Source organism: Anomalospiza imberbis, chromosome 13 (genome assembly GCF_031753505.1).
Source record: "Anomalospiza imberbis isolate Cuckoo-Finch-1a 21T00152 chromosome 13, ASM3175350v1, whole genome shotgun sequence".
Classification (NCBI taxonomy): domain Eukaryota; kingdom Metazoa; phylum Chordata; class Aves; order Passeriformes; family Viduidae; genus Anomalospiza; species Anomalospiza imberbis.
The window spans coordinates 5562016-5584537 of NC_089693.1; the positions used below are offsets into that span (position 1 = coordinate 5562016).

Below are 22522 nucleotides of genomic sequence, written 5' to 3' on the forward strand. Positions count from 1 at the left end.
TAAAAGGGTGACTTTTCATCAAATTCAGCAGTTAAACTTTTTATGGGACTTCAGGAACTCCTATAATCAAAAGTTAGTGAAATGGCAATGGAGGAGCAACACTGGTCTCAAGCCTTAAGTGTATTTAAAAGCTGAAATAGGTGTAAATAGCAGCATTCATTGCTCTCAGTCCTAATTTGGGGTCTGTGCTTTTGCCACTGCTGGGTTTGCATGATCTAGTGGTCTCCCTGGAAAGACAGATAAACTTCAACAGCTGTCAGAAGACAAAAATTGACAAGGAGCATCACCTTCCCTGACTGTTTAAATCCTTTAAGGAAGTGTTGCAGCAATTAGAGAGGGAGTTTAATCTTTGCAGAGTGCATTAACACTCTCCGACCTCCCAGACAATAGATCAGACCTCAGACACATAATGCTTCCCTAAGGCTTTTTAACCAGAGCATTTGATCTCATCCCACTCTGTGTCTTACTATAGGTATCCGTGTGTGAGACAGGATTCATTGGGCACTAAAGGACCACTGGCTCTGCCAGTAGTCATACAACTTTCAAAAAAAAAAAAAAGCAGGAATTGCTTTCATTGCAATGCATGCTGCTGCAGAAGTACTACTTCCCAGAAGAAGGAGGGAAAAAAAAAAAAAAAAGAAAAAGAAACAAAACAAGATTAAAACCATCCAGAGTAGCTCTGCAAAATGTCTTCATTTTTATTAATCTCATATTTCCTTTCTACTGCCACTGTTTATTTCCCAGCTCTGGAATATAAATCTATTTTTTTGAAAAAAAAAAAAAAAAAAAACCCTTAGATTAGTCTTTTATTCATAGAAACAGTTATCTGATAATAATTTCAAAATACTTCATTTCTTAACCCCTGCAGAGGGACTTAAGGGAAAGGGAATTAGGAAGACAGGTCTAGTTTATTAAGGAAATTGAAATATATCATTGCAAATAATTTTCCCAAATGTGTACATGGAAGTATCTGGGGAAGTTTTCTTAACTGCTAGAACAAGTCATCATCTCATTCCTGATGGGCATGTTCAGTTAAAAAAAAAAAAGCTAATATCACTGTATCAATTATCCATTTCCCATTGAATATTCTAAACATTTTAAGAAAATTTGCTTAGTGCAAAATTTTTAATGGAATTAGACTGTCTTGCCATCATGTTTTGACAGAAGCCACATCTCCTATGGCCAATACACAATGGGAGGGTAAAATCAGCTCACTGGATTCCCACCCACTGCTAAAAAATGGGTGCTGCAGTCTCCCTCAGCACTGGGGGCTCTCCCCCCCATGCAATGCATTTGAGGTACCCTTATGGCTAAAAATATTTAGATGAGGCAATTAATGTTTTTCATTAGCAGCAGGATTTTGTTTTACTTTTCTAGACCTACAAAAAGTGCCTTTTTGTGGAGTACCTGCATTACAAAAAGGTTTGGATGCTATTGAAACGGGCATCTCAAATTTGCCAAGCCAAGTGCATCACAAATGACAAAAAGGTCACATATACTCAGTATATTTAAAAACAAGCAAGCCTTCAAAGTCAAAGTGTAATGCAGTTATTTCTAATCTGAACAAACAATAGAATGCATCTAATGAAAGCTGACAATTGGCTTTGATACAGAGATGTGCTGCTCTTCTCTTCCATTAAAAGATGAAAGCTGAAGGGAAGTACAGAAGACAGCGACTTCTCCCAAAACAAAAGTAGAAAGTTCTGAACCTGAGCTAGCAAAGTAGTTAAAGGCTGTTTTAGTGAAGACTTTTGCTCACCTTTGGCACTCATCTCTCAGTAAACATGCTGACTTTACACGGGTAATGCTAAAGGTAAAATAAATCAGCATATTAGACTGGTGCAAAACGCTACATGTTTTACATATTTATTAACACTTCTCAAAATCACAGCATTACCTTTAAAAAAGAAAAAAGAAAACACACAGAAAAAACACCAAAAGAAACCAGCTAAGCTTGACTACAATTAAGAATAACAGATTTAATTATCATGAAGTTGTGGGGGAAGAGATCAAAACTCTATTGATGTTATTGGTAGCAATGCAAACCTTTACTGGGGAAGCAGTCAAATTTATACATAATTAATAGTAAAGATTTGTTTTTAAATCAGATTTCTTGGATTTTGCAGTCATCCCACTGCTCCACATTTATTTCCAACTGAATATTTTTTAAAAAAAAGTAAGGGACACACCCTGATTTAAGGTATTTTTACTATTACTGCTATCCTCAAACAACCCAAGAACTTTCCGGTTACTTAAGAATTACCACTAAGTTAAAGCACATCTTAATTGCTAATAAAATAAAGCTAAATGAGACCAGGCTTTTAAAAAAAGTGTATTTGCTCTGCAGCTTCTCCACTAATCTCTTTTTATTTCAGAACTTGTAAAGGATCCAACTCTTTCTTATTTAAAAGAAAAAAAGAAAAAAAAAGAAAAAAAAAAAAAGCCTGAGAAGCAAACGCCTTAAGAGAAATCCCTCAAGGTGTATCTGTCTCCCTCATAAAACCAAATGTTGCATTACCTTCAAATAGGAAATTTCTTCCAGTTGTCACGATTTCTGCAACTAGTGTTACATTAGCACTGAGAGAAAGGGTGAATTAAATTAAAAATAAAATAGTTCAAGCAAGAGAAAGAAAACCTGCCAGAAAAATCTGACAGAAGCCTGCATGCCAGAGCTGGCTCATTCCTGAGGGCCCATCGCCATCTACAGGCTTTTCCTCCTCTCAGAAACCCTGAACATTCTATTCACACAGGATTTTTGCCCAAAACGAGGATGTAGATTTTTAACTGATATTAAATAACACATGTTTGCCGAAGTTAATGGAGTTACAGTGATTTAATCCACCTACAGATGTGTCTCTACTCATTCCCTCATTTTGGAAGAATAAAAACTTCCTCTATGCTTCAGGGGAATGCAGTGTTGCTCTAAGACTACATTTGTGTTAAAAAAAAAAAAAAACCTTTTTAAATTTAAAAGAAAAAAAAAACCCCACACTTATGGGGTGTTCCACAAATGACATGGGGGATAATAGTCAATGTCTACAATTTTCCTGTAAAACTGAGTGCTTTAAAGTACTTTCTAAGAGGTGTCAGGTGAAAGTAATGTGAATAATGAAACAAACCCAAGCAGATGCTGACTGAAAGTAAATCAATACACCTGTGGCTCTGGGTGGGGGGAAAAAGAGCACACTAAGTATAAGAATTTTTAATTTTAATGGAATTCCTTATAGATACCTTTTTCATCCTACATGCCATGGGTTTCCTGCCTTTTTTGTTTGTTTGTTTGGGCTGAGCCGTATGTTTTTCCCATACAGCTTGCAGAGTCTAAATCCATGCCAACTTCGGGAATTTTACAAATAAGCTTCTCAAATTCTGGTATTTCCAATAGTGGTGGGTAAGTAGCTTCTGTCTCACACTCCTGTTTAATGAGTCTCACGCAGATGCAACATTCATTCAACTCAGAATACTAATTTCATTTTTGTTTATGCAATTTCTAGTCTATGAACAAAGTGAACTTTCAGAAAAAGCACCAGACAAATTGGGAAAATGAAAATGACTGAATCCTGACATGGAAAATCATCTCTTTAGGATCAGATAAGATACCAAATTATTGCAGATAAATTTCTCTTGGTTTTCAAGCTGCCACTCAATTCAGAAGAATTACAAATCAGAATCCAGTGATAAGAATCAAAAATTCAGAAGATGCCCATGAGTTTCAATCTGAAGTTCCTCTAAAGAATTTAAGACTGCAAAAAGAAATACAGCACAAGAGAAAAACCAGCTTTCATGCAGTGGGCATGTCAGCCTTGTCCAGATTTTTTTGTGGCAAACTCCTAAAGTCAGAATAGAGATTTGTAAGATAACCCTAAAAATCAGGAGCTAAATTCACCTTTGACATAATCCAAGTTTTGCAATTTTGTTAGGAGTAACGAAACCAGTGCTGCCTTGCTGGAGAGAGAATTTCACCTTTTCTAAAGCAGTTAAATAATAACCAAAGGTAAAGAAATAAATAAATAAATAAATGCTAATGTGTGATTACTCTCACAGTTGGGAGAACACATAATATCTGCTAGTGAGGCGTTAGATACAGGAGTTCAGCAGTGTTAAATATACAAATAAACCCAGCAACAGGCAAGAGTATTATTTTACTGTGCTGAGCAAAGCAAAATAAATACAAGGCATGCAAAAATAAATAGGAAAAGTACAAAATAGCACAAGATCAACAACAATCTTTTGCAAAACTTCAGGACTTTGAAAGACACAAGATGTTATATATGAAAGAAAATAAAAAATAAAATTAAAAAAAAATCGAAATGGCTTCATAATTCAAACGGTGAAAGTACAACACAATATAGCAAACTCCAGCCAGACCACAAAGAGGGTTTGCTCTTCATAAACATCAGATCAGGCAGCTAAAATTATTACCAAAGCTCTCTTGTAACTGTCACCTGTGGTGGGTATAATTACAGGCTACTGCTGCAAGCACGCCCACGTCATATGGCAATAAAAGGACCTACAGCTTGCCAAGACCAGGCAGACAATGGAGAACACACACCACCTGACGAGAGCCCAAAAAGATCAGCCAGGGAGACTAATAAAAATGACAGCTTCGAAACAAATGACAAAGCTTCAACCACCAAAAATTAAAAGAAAAAAAAAAAAAGGGAAAAAAAAAAGAAAAAAAAAAAGGAGATATCAAATTAGCTGGAAATGCAAGCACTGAGCAGAGTTCCCCAACAGGTTGCAACTTGAGCACAAAGGATTTGTGGATGCCTTTAGTTCAGGTTTTAGCTAGAAGCAGCCCTTTTTCATTTGCCTTTTTATTTTTTTTTAATTAGATAAAACGTTCCCACATTTGATGTCGGCTTTGTGGGCTGTCATTAAATAGCCAAAGAGATGAAAACTACATTTCCAATCTGGTTTGAGAGACTGACAGACACACGTATCTATTCAGCTGTCTTAGCACCAACACCTTCTAGGGATAAATCCACATACTAGAACAAAGCTGAATTTCTTTCTCCTCGCCTTAATTCTCAACTGGATGCCTGCATACACATTCCTGCTGACCAGCTGCACAGAGGCTTATCCTGCATCAGGACTGTTCTTTTACCCAAATACTTGGATCACAGAGTTGAACACACACAGCCAAGGTATTAAAAGGCTTTATCATCAATTAAACCCAACAAAATGCAATTAAAGAGTGAGAGGCAGTGATTTAGGTCTCTCTCATTACCAGGGCTGAGGGAATCATTTCGATGTGATGCATTCAAGTTTTGAGTACATGACACAGAAAGCCTCAAAAATATCAGCACAGCATAATTTTAGAGGAAGATCCCCAGCCCCAAAATCAAGGCAATTCCTATATAGGTAAATGCCTTGTTAAGCACGCACAGAGGAAATGACTCCTAAGATGCAAAACATAGCTTTGCTTTTATTTTTATTTTGGAACATTCCACTGGTAAGAAGCAAATCCCCAAAACTCCTGAGCTGGAAACATAAGGCCATCCATCTTTTCCAGAGTTAAAAGGGATATTTGTACTGGTCTCTGCTTAGCTCCATCTCACCCTGACTCCAAAGCTTCAAACTCTGCTTTTTAAATCTTGTTTATTGTGTTGTCAAGGCTCAAAGTGGTTATTTCCCTATTAACTTTGTCCTTGTTTGTTCTTGCATTTTTGAAAGAGCTGGAAATAATATGTGTTTACTTTGCTGTGTGTCTCTCAGCATCGTCAATATCACTGTTGCTATTCCAGGAATTTTAACTGCTGCAGCAAAGCAAAGTCTGGGATCTCAAGCTTAAATTGTATTCCCCCTCAACCACGGAAGAATAATAGTGGAAACGTAAAAATTGCAGGGGGAAAGGGTGAAACCATCCCCTTTAATTGTCTGGAGAAGCCTGTTTCTCATCTGAGCAGCCACTTGTGTCAGGTAGCGTGGTCCTGACAGCTTTGCTCCCGAACTGGTGCCTTTGCACAGGCACTGCCACGAGCAGCCAGGGGGAAGCAGGATGTAAACGTTTCCCCCTTCATTAGGAAAATACTTCTATGAGGATATAACAGCCTGAAATAAAAACACACCTCTCCACTCCAGCCTTTTCAGCGGAGTTCGAGACAACGATTTTAAAGATGTGCCTTTCCCAGGGATTTGCACAGGGAAAGAGGGGAAGAAATGTTGGGGGCTCTGAAGAATTACTTACTAGGTGAAATTCCTGAAACCTGCCTCTTGCTGCTCCTCCAGCACCAGCTCTAGCCTGAACGTGAACGAATTTCTGTAGCAGGGATATTTTACAGCTCCCCTATTTAAATAGAAACTGCCTTCCTTCCTTTGCCGACTGCTTCTTTAAAACTGCAGCAAAACACAAGCTGCAAATGGGCTGAGAACAGCCCTTAGCAAAAGCTCTACAGTAAAGCGGATGTAAAGAGCATCTCTTTTGCATTAATACTTTTTTCCTTCTTCTTTTTTAAAGTTTTTTCTTCCTCCAAGTTCCCTATTCAGTGTTTGAAGAATACTCATTCTTCTCTCTTTAGGATTACATCTATTCATTTTATTTAGCTTTTTAATGTGGAGACATTTTAATCTACCATTACTTTAATGCTGTTCCCGAATAGTTTGGGAACAATGATTTATATTTCATCTTCAGCTGTGAGGATAAAAAAAAAAGGGGGGATGGGGGAAGAAAAAAGACTATACCCTTCTCATCAGTTACACATGTACTCATGGCAGGGTGGTTTGTGTTTTGTATCAGGGAACTGCTTGTTCAAAATTAGCAGACAATCCACAGGGAAAATAAAAAATATTTTAGGGAAGCTCATGTGAGCACATCTTGCTCCCCCACCCCACAGAAGAGTGAGTTATTACCACCTACTGGTAAATAGTTGAATTAAACCTCTCTCCTCTGCTTGGCTGGCCAGAGGTGCAAGAGAGGTTCGGTGACTCAGTCTCTACCTCATTCCGTAGCTGCTACTGGTCTCCCTTCTCCATAGATTTCTCATGTTCCCTGTGAAACTTTCATCCCAAGAATTTCCTCTTATTGATCTATAACTCCCCTTCAATCAAGGGAAAAATACAATAAAGTAAATCACAGTGTTGCAAAACAATGCAGGAGTTAAACTGGATGTTTTACCTGTATATTGTTGTTGTGTCCAGGGCTGAATTATGCTCAGTACAAACAGGGCTGGGACATTTTGTGCTTTGCTCAGGAAAACCAAACCATAACATGCAGGAGGCACTTGTCCACATACAGAATGAGAGATTTACCCCAAGTAAACTCCAGAAGGCTCAGATTTTGAGTTAACAAATATCTCTCCTGAGGGGATAAAGAATATTTCCCTCTTACTGATAGGCAATTAGCAATTTTAGAGGACACTGTCAACAAGCCAATGGCCTTTTGCCCGTAGTTCATCACTATAAATATAGCCCAGCTCAACAGGGATGAAAAATTGTTCATGTCTAATAAGATGATTGGTATCTTCTCTCTGAGATGAGTTTAGCTGGGCTCAGATCCAGCTCCTGTATCAGGAGCTGAAGTGGCAGCGTGTTCCATCACACTCAGCAGAGATGCCCAGAAGTTCACAGGCTGCAGGCTCTGTCCTCTCTCTCTGCTACTGCCCCAGGTCAGACCTGAAGCAAACTGGCAGAGCAGTGCACATCCCTGCAGCCTCAACCAGCCAGCCCTGGGGCCCCTCAGCCTTCCAAGCCCCCACAGCCCAAGAGGGCAGTGCCCAAAACCAGGCATCCTCGAGCTCCCTCTGGGATTAAAGAGCTTTGGAGATCTCAGTGGAGAAGAGTGACAAAATCCCACCTCTGCAGCAAGGAGCACAAAAGTTTACATTTGGGCTGTGTTGCTGCATTAACAACCCCAAGGGCTTCCTTACTCTTGCATCAGGCAGCTTACTGGGAAGCCCAAAGTGCTCCAAAAACGACCCCATGCCTGTCATTTTCCCAGCTGCCCACCATTAAATAGCTGCAGGGAGTTTGACCAGAAGCCCCACGTTTCCAACACATTATGTTGCATCACCACACACTCCTCCCCTTCGTCCCAGTACTAAGCCACCATAAAATAATTAGTAGACACAGTGCAATGTCACTGCAAAATGAATAAATACTGCCTGTGCCTGCTGCATTCCTTGTCTGGCTGGCCCCTGCTGCCAGCAAGGGCTGAGCTGGAAAAATCACTCCCACCTGTCCCCAGCCTGGCAGCAGCCTGGATCAGCAAGAAGCCTGAACTTGATAGAGTGGGAAATGCTGCCAGTGAAAATGAAGTATTCTGGCATGGGTGAGTGTGCAGGGACCCTGAAGGAATCCAGCAGCAGCACTGCCAGCCACACCAGAGGTGCTCTGGTGGCTGGTTTCCCATCGTTTGCCTGATCCTGTCAACGTCTCTTGCACCTATCATACGAACTGTAAAAAAATATATATATGATAGTAAAAATTCCAGTCAATATATCCTTTTAATTCACACCAGCTTATATTTTTAATGCAATTACTGTAATTTCATTAAATGGCATAATTACCATTAATGCAGAGAAAACTGTCAATAGAAGGTGTAATTATGTTGTATAAAATCACAAGCACAATGTGCAATGATGCATAATTCCTCATGAAAATCATTGTGACTAAAATTAACTTTGAAATATTTTAAAAATACATATAATACAGTAAGAATGATTTGGTTATTACAGACCTCACTTCCACAACCAGCAAAGGGGGAGCAGAGCAAGCAGGGAGTGTTTGCATACAGAAGGAAGGTTCAAAAATTTGGTTTAAATGTGCAACAGGAAGGTAAGAAGACAAGTTTTTGTATGCATGAGTGGGAAAAACAAACAGGTTATAATCAGACATAAAAGCTGAGTTGTGAGCAGAACATTCCCCCAGGCACATTGGAGGACACAACTCCAGCTTTTGGACACCAATAATGCTGTGTGGAAGTGATGTCTCAATGGAGAAAAGTGTAACGAGGAAGGAGTGAAGAGAACCAGGCTAAAACTACAACATTGAGACTGCAAACTGGTAGAAAATTGTCCAGGGTAGAATATGGAGCGTGTCAGGCATGAGAAGGACCATACAGGGATGTACTGGACTATTGTCCAGTTTTCTTCAAAACAAAGACCTTTTTGTGACGTATGTTTCAATCAAAACACAACTTACTGGGTTGAATTCAGAGATAACTGTACCAGGATTAAACAGAAAGGGATGTTTGAAGGTCTTTTTGGTCTTTAAAAATCTACAAATCTCCCCAAACCCTGAACTGATGGAAAAGAATACACAAAGTGCTTAAAGGTATCTCTTGGTATATGAACACTGTCAAGACTACAGGCAACATTTTTCACATGGGGGAATATTCCTGATATTCCCAGGCATACACAACGATGTGTGACCATTTTTCACACCAGACCAGTGAAGAGAGGTAAACTATGAAGAACACAGAAATCCTGTGTGACCCTTTCCTCTGACCCAGGATGTCTTCTCTAGCTGTGTAACACCGTTTCCACTAAACCCTTTATGCACAGGGCAAACATCACCAAAAGTGAAAATGTGCTCTTCATCTCAGCTCCCTTTCAACCCTCTTTCCTAAACCTCTAAGCTTGAAAAAATTCTGATTTTACATGTGCTTCAGCAGAGCCCAGTGTCCTCTGTGCCTATACAATTAACTGAGATGAAAAATCATCAGATTAAAAGCACAGAACGCTGATGAAAAATGTGATTACATTTTTATAGCACAAAAAAATTCATCTACTCACATGTTCTTGGGACTGTCTCCTCTCACCATTACATCCTAATAAAGAAATTTAGCCTGGGATGATGAATGTTATAAATGAGGAAACAGAGTGAGAGCATTTTTCTCATTCACTCGTGTCCTGCCTGTGCTGTCCTCTGTTTCCTCCCTCTTTACCTGTCCGTCTTTTTCTCTTACACCCCCAAAAGCAGCTGGTGTCCTTGTCACACACACGAGCTGTCGCACTAATGGGGAGGGAAGATTGAAACTGGAAGGTGAAAGATTCCAAGTCCTTGGCTATTGCTGTCCTCTGACAAGCTCACAAACATTTTATCTGTCTGGCAGTGGGTTTTGTCTGATTGCTGAAGAAAACAAGGCTCTCATGATTACACTGCCTGCTTGTCTCCCTCCTCCTCCCTCACTTCATTCCCCCTTGGAAGAAGGGGCATGGGTTACCTGTAGAGGGAAACCAAGGGAAATACCAGATCAAAATGGTAATTGCCAGGGGCCTGAGGGACACCATCTGAAAGGCAAAATAATTTTTAAAAAAACACATTTTCTAGTTTGAGGGCCTAGCTGGCATCGAACCCAATAAAGGGTTTCATGAACACAGCTGAAAAATGGGTAAAGAAGCTTGGTGCATCCTCCTCACCTTATCTTTTAACCAGCACATGAGGAGTGGATTTTCCACACAGACTGGGCAGGGAGGGATGCTGCACCTACCGTGCTGTGTGCGTATTTTCAATACTATGAACACTCACTGGAAATAGTGAGAGAGAGATATATAATTAGCATTTCATTTTTAGTGCCAGAGCTGAATTATCTCCATGTGAGAAAAATCAGATAGACTTAAATTTTGGGTTGTAGAAGAAGGCTGTGGTAATTATTCTTAGAGTTGAGTATTTTTATTCCTTTCCCATTACCCACTTCCTTTCAGGAAACCAGGAGTTTTATGGTATCCAGTAAAGATGCTATCAACCTGTAACTGGCAACCTGCTCATACTCCTTTTAACTGGGAATAATTTCCTTTTTCTGTAGACCCATTTTCCCACCTTCTTACTTTTCTGCCTCTCCACCTCTTCCAAACTTTTCCTAGGTTTGGAAAACTGAACTTGACAGCTGTAACTTCACAAGCACTTTGGTGAAAAAGAGCAATCCTTTTAAATATGTGCTTAGATTCCTGCTGTACAGTGATGGACAGCACACGGACACTGGGATTTTACCCTCTCTTTCCAGCCCCAGCATGAAGGGCCGTCTGATTCCCTGGGACACAATCACAGAATTCTTTTGCACAGCCACTCTTACTTCAGTGAGGTACCAACCACTCTGCTCTCCAGCCATTAACTATACATAATATATATAATATAATATAATATCTTCTGAATGAGCTTCAAGAAACAGGTAGACAAAAAATTACAGAGAAAAGACCCTCTTCATCCTATCCATTTATCTGTGTGAGCCATCTCTCTAATCTACAGGGTGAAGACAGCTCCTCTGTCCTTGTTCTGAAGCTTCTTTCAATCAGGATTGGTCTACTTTACTCATCTGTGACAAATACACTGAAGTGTTTGCCTTAAAAAATCCTTTAAGCATGTTACAATTCACAGACAGTAAATGCAGGAGAAAATCTTAGCAATGTAGATGTTGTATTGCTTAAGAAACACTCAACTCAAAAACTTTCTTTCTGCATGCTGGACCACCACGAAATGATTTTTGCAACCTTTAATGGCATGCCAAACATTTCAAGCATGAAGAAAATGTCACACCGCAGAATAAAGAGCAGGCAAAATCTTTTTGTGCTTGAGTGGATTATGAGAAAACTACAAATGGGGTGTTTACTACCAAGAGGAAAAAGGAGAGACATGGAAAGTGGGATAGGCAGGTGGAGAAGTTGGCTTTTGGTTTGCAGAGTGCAGTGACCAGCCTTCTCCTTTTTTTTTTTTTTCTTTCAAACAATGTATTATTACAGTCAGGAGAATAAATTTGCAACAGGCAATGCCAACACAGGCAGAGCAGGAATTGATAACCTGCAGTGAGGTGATGCCTCACTGCAATGGAAGATGGAAGGCACAAAACCCATCAGCTCACTGCACCACTGAGATCAAAAGCAACTCCGTACATCACCCTCTTGGCCACCATCTCCTGCCTTTCCTATCCCCCAGCTGCCATGTTTCAAATTAAAAATAATTCAAAATTCCAGCGTCACCACACATTTACAGCCTGTGCGTGGCAGCATCACCCACCATGGACATTGGCATCCCCAGAGCTTGGTGCAGGAGGTGAATACCTCTGCTCCAAGCCAGGAAAGGCTGCTCCTGAAGGTCTCATTCCCATCCCCACCAGGCCCAGTGTGGCCCAAGCTGCCCTGCAGCCACAAAACAGCAACAACAGCCAACGAGAAAGGGCTTCGTGCTGGTGGGGAGGAAGGCACGGAACATGGACAGGGAGGAAGGCACGGGAACACTCCAGATCTTAGATCATTCAGCCCCAGGCAATAAAAGAAATCCACTTACCACAAATGCTATCAAGCTCTTCACCGTGGACTCCCAGAGAAAGCAGCTCCAAAGGAATTGTATTGTATTCCATATTGCCATGGTGATTTTTTTCACGCGATCAACATTTCTTGATAAGATCTGATAAATATTGAGTGGGAGGAGGGGAGGAGATGAGGAGTTTAATCAAACACACTAATATCCTACTATTGCTTCAGAAAAAGGGATAATTTAGGCTACAAATGCATACCAGGGCACATATCACAAATAAAGCCTCTATTTCAGACACATTCACCAGCTCCTGTCTGCTTTCTGATTACACCCAAACCTTCCAGATTTCCCTCATCTCTTCCAAAAAAAAAAAAAAAGGCACAAACTGATGCCAAAACTAAATAAAACAGTTATACAAACCTACCTTTATCGTCATTTAATTCTTAAAATACATCAATGTCTCAGGGAAAGGGACAGAGAGAATGTAGTCTGCTCCTCTTTTCTACATGTTTTGGACTAGTCCATAGAAATAAATAGGGATTTTTAGACATTATAAGGCCTCTCAATTTTAGAAAGAATAATGGCCATTGTTCTTAAATCCTATGGACTTTTTACATAAGGAATTTAGCCTTTCTTCACAAAGAAGAGAATAAGGCTCTCATTGAGCTTTAAGTGCTGTGAAGTGTGCAAAATCCACAGCTATCATTTTCCCCACTCTGAAGCACAAAGCAGAACTACTGATGCAAGCCAGATCAGAAAGCAATTTCATGTTAACACAAACAAACCTTTTAATATATACAGAAATACACTGAATTTACATGTGTTCAGCATTTTATGCATAAATAGGTTTTGTTCTTGCAAACGTGCTACAGCAATTCAAATCTTTCAGAAACAGATGCAAAAGCTTAGCCCAGACCCAATTTTCACCTTTTTAGAAAATTTGCGGTTCTCCTCAGTAAAGCGCTTTTCTCGGGGCTTGAATGTTCTAATACTTGCTTTTATCTAGAAGGGAAAAATTAATAAAAATGAGACCATGTAGTTTTAAAGGAGTTATTTCATTTTCATAGCACCAGAGGTGCTCAGGAAGATTAGGAAATTCAGCATCTCTCAATCTTTCCAGACTCTGTGTGACATAGGAGTTGCTTTTAATACGTATTTGCTACAATGAGGATGGTGAGGCACTGGCACAGGTTGGCCAGAGAGGGTGGATGCCTCATCCCTGTAACCATTCACGTGGAGAGGATTCAGACCAACCTGGTGTAGGGGAAGGTGCCCCTGCCCATGGCAGGGCAGGGCGAATGAGATGAGCTTTAGGCTCCCTTGGAAACCAAACCATTCTATGATTCCATGCTAAGGAAAATGCAGACAAGTTAAACTGGGCAAGGCTGGACTCACTTGAGCAGGAGCAGAGCTGTGGCACAGCCCACGATGCCCTTAATAAATAGGAGTTAAACTCAGTAAAAGACTGGAGGGCATAAAGGATTGAGACTGACTCAGCCACCTAAAAACTAAGCACTGTGTCCATGCCTCATTCATTTTCCTGTCAACACCCTGGGAAGAGAACATCCTGGGTCAGCTTTTCAGGGGAGAACTAGGTATTAAAATTAATGTATAATAAAATGAACCTGAAGCACTTTTTTTGGCTGTTGCAACTGAAGCCGTGGCTGCAGCAATCAGCACCTCCTTCCTAAGGTGGCTTGTGGTTATTTGTCCCTCCAGGAATGCCCCTTCTCTGTCCCATCCACCTGGAGGGGCCACAGCTCAGGCAGCCCAAATCTTCTTCACTCACAACATCAAACATCCCTCCACCACCAGATGCAATGGGGACAGGACTTTTCTGGCTTGGCTCCTGGTTTTAAAAGCATCACCCCCACCCTTGTCCTTGTAGATTCACACTTTTCTTACACCAGTGATAAGCAAAAAGAAAATCCTTCAACTTACAGGATTAAATAGGACATCCAGCTCCAAGTAAATTACTCCTTTTGAAGCACGTTCCAAGTCTTTATTCTTCAGCGTGTAACAACTTTGTTTACCGTTTCTAATCTATAGTTTGGGGTGGGGAGGGGAGAAAAAGCATCAATATTTTCCTGGCTGTAATCCTCAATATAATTTAAAGACACTGCAAACAAATAAATAAATAATTATAACTCAAGCACAAAAGAATAACAAATAAAAACTTTTCCCAAACCCTGATAATATACTTGGCGCCTGAAATACAAAACAACTGCCGGATTAGAGACCTATAAAATTGCAGATTAAATCTCTTATGGTCCAACTTTAATTTTTAGACCTTGTACTTTACAGCAGAGCACTGCACGCAATAATCAGTCTGAAAATTCTGCCCTGGAAGCCAGTGAGTTGATGGGAAGTAATCAGCTTCTGTTATTACAAGTTTAAAATGGGATTTTTCTTCCAAAGTTTAGGAAAAGAGCCACAAACAACAACTTTACCTACCTATTGCACACTCCAGTACACGAAACCACTTCTTAATGCTTAGTTTATTGCAACGTTATCAAATTATTACCCAGCAAACAAATGCAATCCAAAGAAATGAATCGGCTGAAGTGGAGTGAATGCTAATGTAACAAATGTTCAAAATTAACTAATTCATGTAAAAGACTTCTCCCCCCACCTCACCCCTGAATTTCAATACCACTTCTCTGCTCTGATCAACCCATTGGCCCTATCTCATTAAGCATCTATTAAAAAAAAAAAAAAAAACCCCAAAAAACAACCAGCCCAAAAACAAAATACCTTCCTTGCCATTTTGTAAACTATTTGGCTCAAAGCAAAAGCATTCTCTCTTCAAAAATGATGGCAGAAATGTATTTATTACACACAGTGGGATATGTATTGATTAAACATTTGGCTTTTTAGGAAGCAGACCAGTTAATTCTAAACAGCAGTAACATAAAAAAGTGCAGCTTACCAAAAAGCTATATGGAGGGACTGTAATGATCAAAGATTAAAGATAACAGAGGAAATTTGGGGGCATGAAATTGCAACCATATTTAAAATGGCTATTGCTGCTCTGGCATTTAAAAGAGGCACTCATATAAACCATGGTAGAAATGAGTAAGGAAAAAAAAAAAAAAAAGGTGTAATAGGAACTAAGTGATTTCACAGGACAAGGGAAAGGTCACTTTCTTTCCAAGTGTTGCTCTACCCTTTCTATACCAAAACAGCCTGTCAAAAGGTAGATGGGATTTCTGCCTAAGGACTGAAAGGGAAGAGGGATCTCACAAGGACCAACTTTGTAACCTCAGTGGTGTACAGCCAGGAATTCCAGCTATTTCCTATTTTCTCACCCAAAGCTTTACAGTTACAGAGATCTATGTGGAATTCATTTAATAGCAATAAATAAAAACAGTAACACTAAACTGATCACAAAGCACCTCTGCTTTCACCACAAGAGAGCACACACAGTGCTGGGGCTGGCAGCAAAGGATGCTGCAGGAAAGGGGCAGGTAAAGAAACATTTTGCAGTCCTGCAGACTCAAAGCAGAAGAGATGCCAAAGTGATTAAACCCTTTTCTAGGGCCAAATGGACTGGCATCAGAAGGTCCTCAGGCCAACTGCCGCCACATGCAGCATTGTCAACCCATCATAAAGGTTTCTGCTTTGTCACCAACTTGCTTTTACCCTCTTCAAAAAAAAAAAGGCCAAAAAAAATTACTGAATGAAAACAAAATTTTGTTGGGAAAATAGTGATTTTGTTAAATTTTACAAATTAAAGGATAAATGATTTTACTGATGGCAGGAATACTGAGACAGAAGCATTTGGTTTGAGTGCAAGCAGCAACAGGTTTAGCCTGAGCTTTGATTCATGGATTCTGCTGTGACAGGATAGAATGGACTTTATTCCCAGTGTGTCTGCAGACATGCAGATGTCCAGCATATATCACAATATCCTAATTCTGGATTCCCCATGGTTATTCATTTTAGAGCTGAATTTCCTTGTGTTTCAGGTATATATATTTCTCATCACATTTCAGCCAGTTACACCAGAAGCCACAGCTAGTGGGAAAATCTCTTTATATTCTTTGGGATATATTTCTTTCTTACATCTTTCAAGAGCATAACCCACAATGAAAAGGAATGTGACACAGAGCTAAATTGATAGAAAAAGGAAAAAAAATGTTTCTGAGTATTTGAGCCTGATACTGTGGTATTCTGCACTCAAAAAAATACACTGGGGAAAAGACTCTTCTTTTTCAGAGCTGGAGCTGAATCAAACATTTTGGGTGTGTCTACAGGTGTTTTCAAACAGTAAGTTTTAAATCACCAACAAGTAATTTCCACCTCTATTTGTAAATAGGGGTTGCTTGGGAAACTTCTTGAATGGTGTCATTATTATTGTTGCTGCTATTCTTAAATTGATCAGGGCAGGAAGAAATGCAGTGCAAATGAAGTTTTAGAGTCAGATTTATTTGGCATATTTAATTCTAAGTGTTCAAACTGTCTGGGAAAAGATGTGCAAGTATAACACAGCCTAGGACTAAACATTCATACAGATATTTTAGCTTCAGACTTTCTTAGAGGAAAAAAAGCACAAGAGAAGAATGACAGGCTATGAAATGGCCTGTCTCCACTGCATTTTCATTTGGATAAAAAGGAAAAAAAACTGAAAAAATAAGTCAAACAAAAGACTCCCTTACAGTTTTGGCACTGTGCTAGGGCAGCGTGGTTCAACAAAAGGTAAAGGGTAATTCTAAGAACCATGACTGCATGGAGATTACACCGGTGGCATGTCTCAACTGTGCCCACAAGAAAATATGCAAAAGAGCCTTGAATACTCCTCATTTTCATTGCATCCTGTTCTTGGGGCAGAGTTCAGATTCTGTTCAGCTTCTCCCCCAACTTGAGAGACAGACAGTTACAATAATTTCATTTTGCATCTATTTCTTTCTGCTCTCTGGGTACTTTCCCCCAGTCTCTGCTATTCCCAAAGACTGCTTAAATGCTCTCTCCAGCTGTGGAAAAGAGCAGCCAGGGCTGGGGTCATGGGATGTACCTCAGTGTCAGAAAGATCAGGTTTCTTCTGTCACCCAGATATCTTTTGCTACAAACCTGATGATGTCACACGGATTTGTCAAAATGAGTAGCTCTGATATCTGTGTCTAAAACAGCTTAATATCTACTTATGGGAAAAGGAAGGGAAAGGAATATTCAAATTAAATGTGAAAATATCTGCAGGTAAGCACCTTAAAGAGACATAATCAATATTATTCCTTTATTGATGATGCTTTATATCCTCACTGAATGCTAATGCCTGCACTCTCTGAAAGCTTCTTAATAGCTTATTGGGGCTCAACCACCAAGCAAGACTGCCATAACCCTGGGATTAACATGAGGACAGCAGTCCCTACCACACCCACATGCTGCATTTTGCAAGGTCACCATCAGAAAAATAGTCTGGACTTTCATCCCATAGGAATTTCTGATATTTGGGGCATTTCCCTCTTCTGAGTCAACACAGAAAGACGAAACCAGATCCATATTTTCACAGAAAGAACTGTATATTCTGTATCAGATCCCTTCTCCATACAGGACCACGAAAAGGAAATTATCAGTTGGAAGAAAAGCTGAAATTCTTTTCTGCAATAAATATTTCAACCTGCAGACGCACTTGAGGCAAAACGTTCCCTGAAGTTGCCTCTAATTGAAGGAAATGTTGAGGCACACGAGACCACCATCCAGTCAAGGTCCAAAGTGCACCAGGTTCCTCTCAAATGAATGAATATATTTGCTAAACTCTTTGCCCAGATGTCCCCAGTAAAACAAATGTGACTAAACACAGTATTGATGTAGCCAGCCAATGCTAAATCTATTAAGCAACAACCTTCTGACCGCTTGGGAATTTTAATGAAATAGCAAAAGCCAAGATTGATATGACACAAAACACGGAGAAGACAGGACCCTTACACAGCAAAGTGTGTTTTTTCATTGCTCTTGTCTTAAAGAAATATGGTTTAGAGGCTTTTTTTTTACATTGATTTTAAGAAAACTTCACTCTGTATCCAGCTTTGATGCAGATTCAATGTCATATATTGATGACCTGACAGAAGAACGCTGGGTTAAACCTCTGTACATCAACACCTGTGACGTGTGGAGAGGGTAATGGCTACTCTCCAAGGGTAATTCATCTAAAGCATTTGGGACCTCTGATATTCCTGCTTGAGCTCATTGCTGATGCACAATGTCATCCCATTTGCCCTGCATAACATAAAGCTGGCTTGTAATAGACACACACCTCCCCTTATCAAACAACGTATTTCCCCAGGAAAAGATGAAAGCAAGCCACATATTTGATCTACCTGTACGTGCATATAAAGAGGTTTTTGTTCCTCCCCAGTCTTGCCATATGCACCAAACCAATTTTGTACAACATGCCTGTTCCTTCACCCCAAAACTCTTTACCCCTTCACTTTGAATAACGTTCTGTGGGATCCAAAGTGGAATAGAGATTTGGATTTTTGGCAGAGGACTGCTATCCAAAGACCAAAGAGATATGGAGCTGATGGACTGAAAGAAACCAGGCAGGGCTTTCATATGAGGGCTTCGAGCCAGTCTGAGGAGGAGCTGAAACCCTGGAAGCACAAGGATCCTAGGTGATACTTGAGACAATATCCCTGTTGGTACTTTTTCAGTGAGCAGCGAGTGGATGGGGGAGAATCTAATGTCAGCAACAAGACATGCTTTCCTTGGAAGAGAGGTGGGGGATTTTTCCCCATTCCAAAAATCCTGGTTCATGATCAGACAAAAGTCAGAACAGACAGCACACTTCATGGCTGCCTCCATTGCATAAACACAGCAATTTCATTTTTCTCAAACTCTAAAACTTTCTCCTGGAAAGGACCATGCACTTAGGGTCAAGTGCTAAGTAAGTGCAATCGTCAGGTGTCTGCTCTCTGAATCCAGGCCATCCTTTAGCCAATCAAGCTTGCCAAAGGCACACTCCTTGTTTTCAGTGTAACACTGGCTACTGACCTTGCCTGGCATTTGAGAATATTTCATAGACCTCTTCCTGTTGGCTGGGAAAAAAGGGTGCAGCTGAGGACTACTCTGACCTGATAATCCAGCAGATAAAAAACATTCCATTCTGTGCTACAACTCCTCACTCAAAAGGCCTTTCTACATGAGGATATTTGATATACTCTGCTTTCAAATTCATTGAAGCACACTATATGCTCCCATGTCTCTAATAACTTGCAGCCTTCTAGGAGATAGGAGTCTCTTGAAGCAGAAGAAAAAAGACAGACCCTCACAAAGACACATGGTTGCCTTTACTAAGATCTAGGACACAAAGGAACACAGAGACAGAAAGGACTTCTTTGATAATTAGTTCAAGTCCCCCAGAACCTACAAAACTTCTAAAACCTATCAAACTTCTTTCTTGAAGTAATAAAGTTTTTGCCCTACTTCTCCGTTACCAGGTTCTTCTCCAGTTTTTGGCACAAAAGCTTGCTCTGTTCAGTGCTCATGGGCATCCCTTTCACTCCCCACACCCCAAAATCTCCCTCCCAGCCCAAGGCTTGACTCTATGGGTCACCTCTGGCAAGAGAAGGACCCATTTGCTGGATACTGTGGTAGCACTGATCTGTTTCTTTTCTAGTGTAAATTGTGAATGTGGCTGACCAGAGCAGTGCTTGAGATGAGGTCTCACACTTGCTTTAGAGGATTAATTTGACAAAAAAACAGGAGAAAAAAAGTACAACAGGTTGATCAACATGGAAAAGTTAAAGCTAAACTACAAACTTCTCTCCCTCTGTCTCCAAATTCAGTTTATTGCTAGCAAAATGTGCATTTATCCAATTCTCCTTTATCACATCTACCAGGACATGAAGTTTGCAGCTTTATTCATCATTTGTCATCTTAAAACTCTTCTCATGCTGCCCAGCTTTTTATTTTTCTTATTTGGTTCCTGCAATAACCCTAGATCACAGTCAAGGATGAACGGAAAGAATACATAATTTCACCATCCCTGAATTTTTGTGCCATAAGGTTATTCCTGTGCTAATGTGATGATGAAGGTGTAGTCATGTTTGCAAAATGCCAGAGTGGCACTACTGAACACATTTAACCCAAAATTCGCTGTCATATCAATTAAACATTTCATATCCCTCCAACACATACTTTATTCAGGGCAATTTTTCATTAAGAAAAGAATCTAGTCATCCATGAACAATTCCTGAAGTAAACTTACTTCATGTGCTGACAGCTCACAAGTCAAACTTGTGCATTTTTAACAGGAAAAAAGAATGGCAAAAGCACATCTATTTTCAAAAGACAATTCAATGCCAGGCAAATATTAGGCCTGATTACATACAGAAATTGAATCTACATGATTATGAGGCTTCCTTGAGTCTTTAACTTTTGTTCTCTTTTAGTATATTTATCTAAATGGTTCAAAGGATACATTCAAAGTTACAGTCAAAATGACAACATACACTGAAATTCCTATTTGAAGAAAAAGTGCTTGGAAAATTACAGTTCTCTGTCTGAGCAGACCAAGTTAATAGGTGCAAAATGTTTTTAATCAGAAGCAGAGATGAGTATATTTACACTAGATTTGACTGAAATAGGAGGCAGAGAAGTTTGGATGGGAACGAAGAAGATCAGTTGGCAAGGGAAAGCATAAACAATTTTTATTTTATTTTTTTTTGTCCCAAACCTTGGACACAGAAAAACCTACACTGAATAGTTTGGACATTACCACACACATGCACTCCCCTCCTCTGCCTTGTTACATGCTTCCTAAGGGATACTTGACAAATGCCTATAAAATCAACAGAAAATCCAAATCTAACATCTTCTCACTGTGAGCCCACACAGCCTGCTGCCGATCATGCAGGCCATTTGGCAAGCACTGGGTCTGCAGGAGAGCAGCTGCTCCAGCCACTCTCTTCCAGTAACATCAGAGATACGAGGACTTGGGGAGAAATTAACCAAGTGATCAAAAATGGAATAAAAGATGTTAAGAGGTTTTTTCCTCCCTGTAAACATCAAATAATCCTCCATGCCCAACTGACTCTAATATTATTCTAAAATAGAAGATATTGACAACTCAAGCTATGAAAATAGATGAACAATCTGAAATATCCCCAAAAAGATCACATAGTCTGAGCCATGGAGGGAAGAACATTGTAACGCTCACAACAGCATGTGGGCCACTGAGAGCTCAGTATTTACTCTTCACATCATGTATCTTAGGCTCTTCATATCCCCAAATTGCTGGGGTTCCCCTGTTTCAGACGCCAGTGAGAACAGCACAGGGTGGATGAAAGCATATACACTTCTGTGAAGAGATTCAGAAGCCACATTGGGTTTAATTCACATATACTAGAAATACACTTATTAGACAAAATCACAACAAAACTGGAGCACATAGACCTACTTCCTTACCACTGTAAAGCATTCTTTAGTTTGGGACCATATCTTCTAAGTCAGCTCAAGTGTTTTCTAGGCATTTCATTATTTATTTGGAAATACCAAATGTTTCAGTCCCCCTCTCTGATCTTGACTGGTCCCTTAGCTAAACTGTGTTGATGCTGCGAGGCTTATATGGCCTGCCTTGATCAGATGGGACCTTTATTTTCCCTCTAGAAATCTCCAATTTCTCCAATCTCTGCTGGGACACAGCCCCACAAATCCATCACTGCCTTTTCCTGCAGCAGCCGACCTCTAAAACTCAAAGTCTTGCTTTAACCCTGGAAGATGTGCGGCAGCCTTTCTGCAGAGGTGAATCTGCTTTCACAGGGATGTTTCAAAACAAGACTGCAATTTTGTACTCTGTAGTTTCAATCAGGATCCACCATCTGCCTATTTGAGAGTGCTATTACCCACAACATCACACCGAAAGCATCTCACCACAGCCTGTGTTGCTGGAATTGGGTTATATATGGAAAATATAAATGTCATCATAGAATATCCTGACTTGAAAGAGACTCACAAGGATCCTTGAGTCCAACTCCTGCACAGGACAACCCCGAGAATCACACCAGCATGTCTGTACAACAAATCATCACCCCTCACCCTTGCACAGGGCTCAACTGCACAAATATCTGTCACAGCATCCCCTCAGCACAAGGAAATCCTGCAGAGCATCACTGCCTCCCAACTCACAGCAAACCCCATGCTTACAACTAAACGTGTTCGCACAACTTGGCTAATATGACACAGGAGTCCCATGATGTTTCAAGCCTCATCTACTAATTGATTTGGTAAGTCACAGCCTAGAAAGTTCTTCCTACATGTTACTGTAAAAACTAGTGGAATCTTCTGTGACATTGCACATAGACATGGAGCTGTTTACGTCCTCTTGATCTGG

At 40.1% G+C, this 22522-nt stretch overlaps 1 protein-coding gene across 9 annotated transcripts in view; it reads right to left on the reverse strand.

Annotated features, from left to right (window-relative positions):
- The window catches only part of MCTP2 (multiple C2 and transmembrane domain containing 2), a 120119-nt gene that overhangs the window by 33916 nt on the left and 63681 nt on the right, over positions 1–22522 (reverse strand). For all 9 annotated transcript variants that reach the window (XM_068203657.1, XM_068203663.1, XM_068203662.1 and 6 more), the window contains 3 exons: positions 14134–14235; positions 13120–13194; positions 12223–12342 (listed from right to left, as the gene is read on the reverse strand). In XM_068203657.1, the coding sequence (XP_068059758.1) occupies positions 12223–12342; positions 13120–13194; positions 14134–14235 (297 nt within the window). The remainder of the gene's footprint in view (positions 1–12222; positions 12343–13119; positions 13195–14133; positions 14236–22522) is intronic.